Source organism: Helianthus annuus, chromosome 7, assembly GCF_002127325.2.
Source record: "Helianthus annuus cultivar XRQ/B chromosome 7, HanXRQr2.0-SUNRISE, whole genome shotgun sequence".
NCBI classification, from domain to species: Eukaryota; Viridiplantae; Streptophyta; class Magnoliopsida; order Asterales; family Asteraceae; genus Helianthus; species Helianthus annuus.
In genome coordinates this window covers 123,283,962-123,295,639 of record NC_035439.2, presented here as the reverse complement: position 1 = coordinate 123,295,639, position 11,678 = coordinate 123,283,962, and the positions used below count along the sequence as shown (strand labels likewise).

At 34.0% G+C, this 11,678-nt stretch overlaps 3 protein-coding genes across 3 annotated transcripts; 1 reads left to right on the top strand and 2 right to left on the bottom strand.

Moving 5' to 3' along the window:
• Positions 1-4,492, top strand: LOC110868407 (organelle RRM domain-containing protein 2, mitochondrial). The gene is made up of 3 exons (XM_022117560.2): positions 1-255; positions 3,664-3,732; positions 4,083-4,492. The coding sequence occupies exons 1-3, from the start codon at positions 138-140 to the stop codon at positions 4,322-4,324; spliced, it is 429 nt and encodes a 142-aa protein (XP_021973252.1). The 5' UTR covers positions 1-137; the 3' UTR covers positions 4,325-4,492.
• Positions 4,493-5,326: 834 nt separating this feature from the next.
• On the bottom strand, positions 5,327-6,067 carry LOC110868406 (probable histone H2A.5). The gene is made up of 2 exons (XM_022117558.2): positions 5,787-6,067; positions 5,327-5,699 (listed from the first exon to the last, which is right to left on the bottom strand). The coding sequence occupies exons 1-2, from the start codon at positions 5,982-5,984 to the stop codon at positions 5,475-5,477; spliced, it is 423 nt and encodes a 140-aa protein (XP_021973250.1). The 5' UTR covers positions 5,985-6,067; the 3' UTR covers positions 5,327-5,474.
• Positions 6,068-10,945: 4,878 nt separating this feature from the next.
• LOC110868405 (histone H2A) lies at positions 10,946-11,678 on the bottom strand. The gene is made up of 2 exons (XM_022117557.2): positions 11,408-11,678; positions 10,946-11,327 (listed from the first exon to the last, which is right to left on the bottom strand). Exons 1-2 carry the CDS (start codon positions 11,603-11,605, stop codon positions 11,091-11,093), a joined length of 435 nt encoding a protein of 144 aa, XP_021973249.1. The 5' UTR covers positions 11,606-11,678; the 3' UTR covers positions 10,946-11,090.

The following is an 11,678-nucleotide window of genomic DNA, read 5'->3' as shown; positions in this document are numbered from 1 at the left end:
AAAATATACGATATATTTCCTGTGTGAAAAGGTATTGTAGGCGGTGTTCGACAGTCTTCTCGCCTTTCAAACCTAGGGTTTGATAAACCCTAAATAAACCCTTTATCCCGCCACTTTCAATCCAATCGACTTCAGAAATGGCGTTCTCGGGTGCATTTCGTCGTGTTCTTAACGGTTCATCTTCGATTATGACCTCTCACTTTGCTTCAGCTCGATTCAGCTCAACCCTAACTGCCCCAAAGCTCTTCATCAGCGGTAAGTTTATAACTTCACAAATGTTTAATTCAGAGTGTTTATGCTTCAATCTTTCTAGTTTATTGTGTATAGATCGAACCAGATAAGTTGTTTTGCTATGTTAAGTTTTGGAATTTGTTGCTGTTGTTGTATAATAGATTTGAATGAAGTCTTGATTCGTATGTCGTATATATTTTGTAACAAATGGAAGGACTTTATTGGTTTTAAAGATTATATTTTTCCAGTTTGGTGATAAACAGAGAAATTTCCAGTGGTAGAATTTACTTGTGAGGATGATCTATAGACTATGTGGACTGTAAACAGTATTACGGTTTTTGGGTAACTTTGGTTTCTGAAAACACAAACCAAACAAGCTGGGTTGTTTTTGTGTTTTCAGACGAAAAAAAAAACAATATTTTTAAGAAATCATAGTTTTGTATTAACTTTTTGAAAGTTTATAAAGATTGTTAAAGAGTATAATATATAGACAAACCTTATGCTCCTCTTGGTTTTAAAATGTGCGCATAATGCGTGATGGGCCCGATGCGCTGATGAGAGCGCATCGCAACGGCTGATGCGTTCATGGTTTAAAAAAACGGCCGAGGCGGTCGTACTGAGGCGCGCCTCAGTTCGAAACAGAGAAAAAACGTATATGAGGCGGCGCCTCAGGGTCAGAAATTATACGCACGCCTCAGTGGAGTGAGGCGTAAGTTTCAGATCTGAGGCGGAACGATTTTGGAGAGGCGTGCGTATATATTTTGGGTTGGATAAAGACGTATGACGCTTGTGGCTATGCGCAATCAAGAAAAAATAGGGTAGAACAGAGATGGAGACATACCTTATAGCGATGGATTACCAAGAAAATTAGGGTAGAAGTAGAACAGAGGAGTTGATGACGGCGATAAAAGTGTGATGTAACTTATTAGGGTTACTGAAGAAAATAACTAGAGCTTTATTTATTTCATTTACAAAAACTTACATAAACACCCTTAAACATTAAACTTTTATCATAGTCAACCCAAAACTATTCTCACAAGTCTATTTACATTAGGAAAGTTATGTATTTTATGTTTAGTATTTTATTTTTTAACAACAACAACCTTGGTTTAAAAAAGCGCGAAGCGCTCCGAAGCGTTTTGGTTCCAAAAGCTTTAAGCGAAGCTTCAAGCGCGAAGCGAGAGCTTCACGTATACGAAGCGCTCCATATTATATATAATTATATATAATGTTAATTTTATATATATGTATAAAAAATAGCTATCCATATTATATATATGTATTTTATAATGTTAATTTTGTACTTTTATGCATAAATTAAAAAGTTTAAGGACCAAATGTAACTACTGAAGATAGAGGGGGTTAAATGTTTAAATAGACAAACTATCTTTACACTTTTTAAGTAAAAAGTTAGAAGTTTTAGGGACTGAATGTAAACTAATGAAAGATAGAGGGGTTAAATGTTTAAAAACCTTAACTTATAAAAACCCTAAAAACCTAAAAGACATATACGCAGCCGTTAGCATCTCTCTTCTTCTTCTTCCCCCTTCTTCCTGGTTTCCGGCTGAAAGCAACTCCGTCGCCGGAATTTGTCGCTTAAAAATGGCCCAAATAGTGATCTGATTGGCTGGAGCGTCGCTTCACAGCTTCAACGCTTCACCGCTTAAAGCTCGCTTCAGCTCGCTTCATGTAATGCAGCGCTTCAGAGCCAAAAAAGCGTTTTTCCGATCGCTTCATCGCTTCATCGCCTCAAGCGCGCTTCAAGCGCGCTTTTTTAAACCAAGACAACAACAACAACAACCATACCCAGTATATCCCACAAATAGCAAAGCTACTCATAGGGTCTGGGGAGGGTGCGATGTAGACAGACCTTGCCTCTATCCCTAGGGATAGAGAGGCTGCTTCCAGAAGAGACCCTCAGCTCCAAAACGAACAACAAACCAACACATCAAGTCAAAGAATATAGATAAAAGAAGTCACCTATACTAAGAAAGGGATCTGAGTGACACAGTATAATGTAAATAATGTATAATAGCATACAATATCATTCGGGCATATACATAAGAAGTCAATCACCGGTAAAGTCACTTAAAGAAAAAGAAAAACCTACGTCCCTAAAAAACACCTAAGACCTTACTGCAATATCCTCTAGAAGTCCTTAACCCTAATTCTACGCCTCCACAAAGTCCTATCTTGGACCATGTCCTCAGAAAGATGCAACTCTAGTAAATCATGCCTAATCTGCTCTTCCCATGTAAGTTTGGGTCTTCCTCTCCTATCTCCCCTCCCTAATCTTGTCCGATATACTAGCCACTCCTAATCTCTCCCTAAAAACCTCATTTCTTATCCGATCCAACCTCGTGCGTCCACACATCCACCTCAGCATCCTCATCTCTGCTACCTCCATCTTGCGTGTCTGCGTCTTCTTTAAAAGATATATAATTTTTATATTAATTTTTTAATTCCGCCTCGGTTCGTCTAGAGGCTTACGCCTCATGAGGCGAAGGGAAAACGCCTCGAAACTCGTTTCCGTTTTTTTAAACCTTGGATGCGTTGTGATTACGTGATGCGAAAATATTGCACCAATTTTGCATAATGCGCTCCGATGCACACATCATTGTTTACTATGGTTTTTTTTTCCAAATTTTATGAAATGGGTTGAGTTTTTTCAATAATTAATATTTTAGTATGCTTGATTTGGACCATTGTGGTTCCTAAACACTTTTTGTGGTTCTAGAAACATTTTAGTATGCTTGATTTGAACCAAAAAGCACAACTCTTATCTTCTTATTACGTTAGTTGTTCTAGTTTAAGTATGTTTTTATAAGTTGTTATGTATAAATATTTTTTATTATTTTTTTAAAAAGAGCGACGCGCATCAGATTTTTGGACCAAATGCATCGGAGAGCATCACGCAGTTTAAACCAAGATGCTCCTTTAATTAAATTATAAATATAAATATAAATGTTAAATGGCCGGTTCAAAGATTTAAACTGTAAACCGGAATGTGAACTATCAATTCGTTAAAACCCGACCTTATGTATATCAAACCTGCCAAACTCAACAACTTTCTTTGGTATGGGCGGTTCGGTTAGTTTTGGTTGTCTACCTACACCCCTAATTGGAGGCGTGTTTGATACATAATCAAATTTAGATAGAGAATTAACTGGCAAAACCGCCACATAATGGAAGTTAGAAAGCGAGTGAGGATAGCCAGTTACACAACAGTCTTATGCGACTTGGTTAAAGCAGACGTAGCAAATGACCAAATGCATTAGGCGGCTCTTGCAGTTCTCTACATAAAGTTTGGACTGATATGCAAGGATTTAGGATCATGATTGCATCATGTCAACATTTACCTTTTGGACCTAAATATTTTTTAAAAACTTTTCAATTTTCATTGGATTATGACTTTCTGAACATCATTTGCAGGCCTAAACAGAAATACTACTGATGAGAAACTTAAAGAAGCATTTGCTCCTTTCGGCCAGCTTGTTGAGGGTAAATAAAATATGCACACTTCTTTGTACTTTCTTAATTGACCGTCACCCATACAGTTATGCTGGTTAATTACATAAAGTAACAACATACTTTTTCATTTGTTCCACATTAGCCGATGTACTAATTAAAATACCAAATGGGTCATTGAAAGATAGCTTTTTGTTCCACTTAGGTTCTTTGGTAGCCTGATTGGTTAGGATGTTGGCACGTCATTAGGTTACCGACACGTCAACGTCTCAACCGAGCATCGCGTTACTGAATGACCTAAGTGGAACAGAACCGATGAGTTATTTTCGTTAGAATGTTGTGTTTTAATTTGCTAACTATGCTCATCTTTTTTAACTTTGCAGCAAAAGTGATCATGGATAGAGCCACTCAAAGATCAAAGGGGTTTGCGTTTGTCACATACGCATCAATAGAAGAAGCTGAAAAGGCTCGTGAAGGAATGAATGCAAAGTTCTTAGACGGATGGGTTATTTTTGTTGATCCCGCAAAGCCAAAAGAGTATAGGCCTCCTCCTCAACCCGAATCACAACAGTCTTCTGAATTCGGTTTCAGAACAAACAAGACTATCGGCTGGTGTGGCAATTAACAACTTAATTGTTATTGAATTGTGAACCCATTCTTACTATTTCTATTCGAACTGGATACTCGAATTATGCGTATTAACACTTAGCATGCCTTTGTATGGGATTATGATTTAATGGCGATATAGAAACTTAATGTTTGGATAATAAATTGATGAAGATTTTCGCATGTCTTCCTATTCTTTAATGGGAATTTGCATGCTCAACTTTGAACTTTTGACTAGTATATTCTATTTAGGGTACAGGGTATAGTAGCGGGGACTTGGGTGTTTGACTTGAGGTCACCGATCGGTGACTATATCGAGTGAAGGAGAGTGTTTGGTGAGTTGGAGAGAGAGTGTGGAAATCGGTAAGTGTTTACCGAAAATGGGGGAGAGAGAGTGATTGAGAAAATGGTGGGTCCCAACCTCTTTTAGCCAATCATAATTTTTTTATTTTTAACCTACTCAAACACTCTAGAATGATTGACCATACCCCCTGATTGAGTGCAAAATGGGGAGTGGAATGGTGAGTTGACATTGCATAATATTATTGGGTACGATTTCACTCAAACACCATAGGGTGATTGACCATACCCTCCACCCTTATGTTTCTGCAGACTTTCTGATATTAAAATGATCCAAGTGTTGATGTTACTTATTTGAATGAATTTTGTGTTAAATCCAAGTGTTAGGTTTACCAACAAAGTACAAAAAGAATTGATAGGCAACAATGATCAACCCATTCCACTATTTTGAGTATTGTTTCAGCTAGCAGCTACAACATTTCAGTAAGTAATAGAAACTCAGCCTATCATTCCGATTCAAGTAGTCGTTATCGTGATTCATTAATGATTCGCAACATTGGTGCTTTCATTGAGAGTCAAACTCGAAGATAGATGGATTTATGAACCGATTAGCCCAATTATCAACATGATATATTGATATTTGTTTGCCTCATTAGGCGTTCAAACCATAGTCATAAAAAGAGGACGCATAATTTACTCATAAGTTCATTTTATAATATCATTCAAATTGATAACTGAGAATAGATTTGATAAAGTTGCCATTTCATTTCATTTCGTTACATTACATCAACCTAAAATAAACCATCCATCAAATTGTGTTTCCTAATTACACAAAAACCCAAAATTCTAGAACAGTTGAACCACAAACACTAGGCTTTCTTTGGTGATTTAGTCACTTTTGCAGCCTCCTTTGCAGCAGCCTTCTTAGGCAAAAGAACCGGGTTAATATTGGGAAGAACACCACCGTGAGCAATCGTCACACCCGCTAGAAGCTTTCCAAGCTCTTCATCATTCCTCACTGCCAACAAAACATGTCTCGGAATAATCCTGTTCTTCTTGTTGTCCCTTGCTGCATTTCCCGCCAACTCCAAAACCTATTTTCAATTTCAAAAATAAATATTATAAACATGTTCCCTTATCATAGCATCAATAAAAGAAAATAGATTTTTTATTGTTTTTACCTCAGCGGCAAGGTACTCGAGAACGGCGGCAAGGTAGACCGGAGCACCGGTTCCTACGCGCTTTGCATAGCGGCCTTTTTTGAGGTAACGACCGAGCCTGCCAACAGGGAACTGGAGACCCGCTTTGACGGACCGGGAAACCGGCTTCTTCTTAGGACCACCAGCCTTTCTGCCACCGGCACCCTTTTTGGACTCCATTGCAACCTTTGGAAATGACTGAGATGAAAATACACAGATGGGAAGGAGAAACCGGTCGGAGTTTGTAAGTTATGGTAAAGGAGAGAAGTGGGTGTGGGGTTTATATAGTGAATTGTTTGGTTTGATTGATGGGTGGGGATTGTGGCCGTTGGATGGGTTTTGATCAATGGATGATGGTGGTAGCATGGCGATCCGTGTGAGATTGAACTAACCAATCAGAGGGAGGTGAATTTTACAATTATTTATTATTATAAATTCACCGCATAACAATACTTCCTTCAATTTTAACAACAAACACATGTTCATTTTTACCCAGTTTGTTTTTTTCTAAACTAGTGTTGGTAAAAAATAAGGGTTGCCTAAATATACCTCCACTTTTACTAGTCATACCTCCTTTCCAAAAATATTAGTTTAAAAGTTGTCAAATTTCACCTTTGCAAAAATCCTTTTAAAAAAACAGTATAATTAAAAATCCTCTATATTTATTTACGTTAGTATATTCTTATAATATATGTTATTAATACTCATTTTTGTTTATGTATTATGATTTCACACATACTGGCAGCACACATCGATTTTTAATATTTGTTGCATGTTATGATGAATAAAATAGACATTTTAATCCTTTCGGATAAACAACAAAAACATGTAAATAAAATATTGTTTGTATAATTTACTTTAAAGAGATAGCTGTTTCTTTGTTTTTTTTTTGTGTCTGTTCGAGAATGTACTCAAAACTAGGGTTGTAAATAAACCGAACGTTCAGCGAACAGTTCGTGAACCGTTTAAAAAGGAAGTTCGTTTATGTTCGTTCGTTTAAATGAACGAACAAGATATTTTGTTCGACTAATTAAATAAACAAACACGAAAAAAACGAAAACAAGAAAAAGGTTTTGTGAAAAAAAAGTAATATTCATCTTCAATCCCAACTCCCAGTCAACTTTATTCATCGAAAGCACTTTCTAAAACAAAACTGAAAAAAAATAATGCTTTTTTAGTTAGTAAAAACGTTATTTAAAAAAATTTAATAACATCGAAAGCACTTCCTAAAAGAAAAACCGAAAAAAAATAATAATGCTTGTTATTTAAAAAATAGAAAATATAAGGGTTGATTGTATTTATTTACAAACTTTAGGGGGAGAGTGCAACCAGTAAAATAAAAAAAAATGGGAGTGCATTTAGCAACCCCCTAAAAAATATAGTTAATTACATAAATGAGTCCTGTGGTTTATAGCTAGTTTCGCCTTTAGATACTAACTTTTTTTGTAACAGGTTTAGGTTCTATTGTTTCAATTTTGTAACACCTTTGGGTATTAACACCAAAAAATGACTAAAATACTCCTGCATTTTTTTTAAGTTTATCAATGTAACACATTTGGGTACTAACACCTAATTTTATTTAAGTTTAAATCAATTTTACAAAATCTATTTATTTTTTTTTATTTTCATCTTTTTATTATATCTCTTAATTAACATCTGTTTATTTTTTTTATTTTCATATTTTTATTAAGTTTCTTATTTAACATAAAATCTACGAGTTACACCAGTATTTTTTTTAAATAAAATCTACTAGCTATATAGTTTTATGTAAATTAAATTTCTTACTCGTTTTAATGCAATGACGTACCAAGGTTACGTGCGATGATGTCGAATTAGTATTTGGTATGGAATAAGATTTCAATGATATCGAATTCGATTTCAATGATATCGAATTCTATTTCAATTATTATGCAAATTTACATTTTTGATTTTTTTAATTCAACGATTTTTAGTCTATGGTATCGATTTTTAGTATATGCAATGGTTTTTATTATATGGTATCTCTTTTTTCAATGCATCGAATTAGTATATGGTATCGAACCAGGTAACGTTTGATTTTGGATCAATTATGGTTGGGTATGTTGCTACATCGAATTATATATATTAATATTTTTGGATCAATTAGGGCGAATCCATTGATTCTAAATAACTTTATCATATTACTACCACTTTATTCGTAAATAAAGTCAAAGAGACCTTATAATTATTTTTTGGCATATTGCCTTGATATTAATTTATCGGTTTTTTTTTAATTTATCTGAATGTCGGAATTTTGTATGTGCAGTGCGGTGTATGATGGATTTTAATTTTTTATGTTAAAAGTAGTTGTGAAATAATAATATATATAATTCGATGTAGCGACATACCCAACCATAATTGTGAAATAATTCCATATCATTGAAATCTTATTCGATACCAAATACTAATTCGACATCATCGCACGAAACCTTGGTATGTCATTGCATTAAAACGGGTAAGAAATTTAATTTACATAAAACTATATAGCTACTAGATTTTATTTAAAAAATCTATTTAAAAAAAATACTGGTGTAACTAGTAGATTTTATATTAAATAAGAAATTTAATAAAAATATGAAAATAAAAAAATAAATAGATTTTATGTTAATTAAGAGATATAAGAAAAAGATGAAAATAAAAAAAAATAGATTTTATAAAATTGATTTAAACTTAAATAAAATTAGATGTTAGTACCCAAATGTGTTACGTTGATAAACTTAAAAAAATGCAGAGGTATTTTAGTCATTTTTTGGTGTTAATACCCAAAAATGTTACAAAATTGAAACCATAAAACCTAAACCTGTTACAAAAAAAAGTTAGTACCTAAAAGCGAAACTAGCTATAAACCACAGGACTCATTTGTGTAATTAACTCAAAAAAATATTATTTACTAAAATAATGTTTTTTGAAAACTATATACTAAAATAGAGTTTTTCATTAATTTTGTATTTACTTTTTATTATATAACCAAGATATACTTTTCTTTTTTTCATTTAATCAATTCTTGTTTTTTTTAACCGATAAATTTAATAGGTATTTTTTTATTCTTTTATTATACGTTTTTATGTTTTTTTCAATATTTCTATACTCTTGCCTTTTTATTCTATCAACTCATTGTAATCTTTTTCATCTTTTTTGTATCAACCCATTTTGAATACTATCATAATCATCACAAATAAAATTAAACACTTAAATAAGAAGCGTACTAAAGCTAATCAAACTAACATCAATACTTGACCAGCTACCAATCTTTACATCAAACACAAACAAAAATAAAATGTCAAGTAAAGAATCATTACCGATGATAGTATCAAATACAAATTAAAAGAAAAACGTATCAAAGATTCAACCCTCAACCAATGTCTTTTTTCTCTATTCAAGTTACAAACAAAGTAAACTTTAAAACTATGAAATGTTCGATCTTGCTATTTCATATTGAAAAACTATAAATCACAAACAATGTCAACATTACAACTATGTAATTCTACTTTTCGAAGTCTCGGTTCCATATTAAAACTTATAAAATAACAAACAAAGTTGAACATTGAAACTATGAAATCCTTTTGTTCCACATAAAAAGAAAATTAAAACTTCTCAAATCCTCAGCCTTTCTATTCCATTGATTGGTTGGGTCGATCGTTATTCGTTTCCGTTGATAGCTTAAATATTATGAAATACTTGTTTGGTTGATTAAGAATAATCAGCTTCAAAGAAAGGTTGGGGAGAAGGTTTACAAAAAAAGCCTTTTTTTTAATTATATAAAAGTAAATATAAAATTAATCAAATAACACCATTTTAGTAAATAGTTTCTAAATAACACCATTTTGATAAATATTTTTTCCACTAACACTACTTAAAAACTCCATTTTTGCCAATCCAAGCTTTTTTGGGAGATTTATGATTTTCATTAAGACCATCCATAATAATAAAAAATAAAAAAAAATCTAAAAACACATAAAAACGTGTCACGTCACCCCCACCTGCCACATCAGAAGAACATTTATTCTTCAAAAACACCAAAACCCATTGAAGATGTAACTTCCAACTTGGCCCGACCTAACGAATTTAAGCCCAATACATCTGGTCTAATAAGGAAATTAGCCCTTCAAATTTTTTGTAATAGAAGTGTTAACTCCCCTATTGAGGGCTCTCTCTCTCTCTCTCTCTCAAACCCATATATATAATATCTCCATCTTCCTTATTACTCTCATACAACTATACTTTCATTCATGCTAATTATGATAAACGATATACTAACGTGAGCGTCGGACGGTGGTTCAAAGACGTTAGTCTCTGACCTCTTCTAACCAGTTGTTCATTTTGTTTTGTAGCTTCAACGTCAACTAGAGAAGATGAAATGCGGTCCATACATCTTTGTAACTGCTATTACGATCCGTAAAGCCGTTCGGTAGGTTTTTGTAGCTTCACCTACCCAATGAGAAGCATCCACATCACACATCACCCAACCTCCACGCCAGTGGAAAACATGCTACCCTTCCCACCACACCAGCCTAAGCGCCAACAACGGGGTGGGGCAATGCCGTGGTTGAGGCCTCGACACCCCACACCGTATGGTCTAAATACAAATATATTAAATGAAGCAAAATAGAATATTCTTATCGGTTGAAATTTTCTTGTTACAAAGAATTTTTCTCATTTGAAATCTTCACACTGGATCTAATGCTAAATACTTAAATAGCCAATTCTTATTCAGTTCGTATTTTAATTTGAACTAGTATTTATACATGTATGTTGTCGCGGAATAAGTTTTCTACACAACATAGTCTTGAATACAATGAAAACATAGATAATCATTTAGTAAACAAACAAACAGCATTTATATTGCAAAAGTACCACTCAATTTGAACAGCAAATAAAAGATAAACAAATTACACCACGTGACTAGTTTTTAATATTTTCAATTTGAATTGGGTACTTGAATTAAGCGTATTAACACTTCTCATGGCTTTGTATGGGATTTTGTTTTAAAGGTTATACAGAAACATCATGTTGAAATGGTTTCTTGAATGTTTGGATAATAAATTGATGAAGATTTTGCTAGGGAATTTGCATGTTCAACTTTGATGAGTAAAATATCTCTGAGCATAGTTAAATTAAAAGTGTTTGGATAGAGATAAATGTGCTTGGCTGTCATTTCATTTCAAACAAGATGTTCTTAACAAACCTATAGCCAACAATAAAAATTCCCCTAAAATCATCGATCAAATTGTGTTTCCTAATTACACAAAATCCTAAAACACGCAAACACTAGGCTTTCTTTGGTGATTTAGTCACTTTTGCTGGAGATTTTGTAGCCTCCTTTGCAGCAGCCTTCTTTGGCAAAAGAACCGGGTTAATATTGGGAAGAACACCACCATGAGCAATCGTCACACCCGCTAGAAGCTTTCCAAGCTCTTCATCATTCCTCACCGCCAACAAAACATGTCTCGGAATAATCCTGTTCTTCTTGTTGTCCCTTGCTGCATTTCCCGCCAACTCCAAAACCTATTTCAATTTCAAAAAATAATTATTATAAATATGTTCCCTTATCATATCTAAAATATTAAAAAAAAAATTGTTTTTACTTCAGCAGCAAGGTACTCGAGAACGGCGGCAAGGTAGACCGGAGCACCGGTGCCTACACGCTGTGCATAGCGGCCTTTTTTGAGGTAACGACCGAGCCTGCCAACAGGGAACTGGAGACCGGCTTTCACAGACCGGGAAACCGGTTTCTTCTTAGGACCACCAGCCTTTCTACCACCGGCACCCTTTTTAGCCTCCATTGAAACTCTGGAAGATGAAAATACACAGATGGAAAGGAGAAACTGCTGGAGTTTGTAAGTTATTTTTGAATGA

Excerpts from the sequence above, each read along its gene's own strand:
- LOC110868407 (XM_022117560.2), top strand. The coding sequence starts at position 138 with ATGGCGTTCTCGGGTGCATTTCGTCGTGTTCTTAACGGTTCATCTTCG. Across the intron at positions 256-3,663 it reads CCCAAAGCTCTTCATCAGCG|GCCTAAACAGAAATACTACT; the intron begins GTAAGTTTATAA and ends CATCATTTGCAG. Across the intron at positions 3,733-4,082 it reads TTTCGGCCAGCTTGTTGAGG|CAAAAGTGATCATGGATAGA; the intron begins GTAAATAAAATA and ends TTAACTTTGCAG.
- LOC110868406 (XM_022117558.2), bottom strand. The coding sequence starts at position 5,984 with ATGGAGTCCAAAAAGGGTGCCGGTGGCAGAAAGGCTGGTGGTCCTAAG. Across the intron at positions 5,700-5,786 it reads TCGAGTACCTTGCCGCTGAG|GTTTTGGAGTTGGCGGGAAA; the intron begins GTAAAAACAATA and ends AATTGAAAATAG.
- LOC110868405 (XM_022117557.2), bottom strand. The coding sequence starts at position 11,605 with ATGGAGGCTAAAAAGGGTGCCGGTGGTAGAAAGGCTGGTGGTCCTAAG. Across the intron at positions 11,328-11,407 it reads TCGAGTACCTTGCTGCTGAA|GTTTTGGAGTTGGCGGGAAA; the intron begins GTAAAAACAATT and ends AAATTGAAATAG.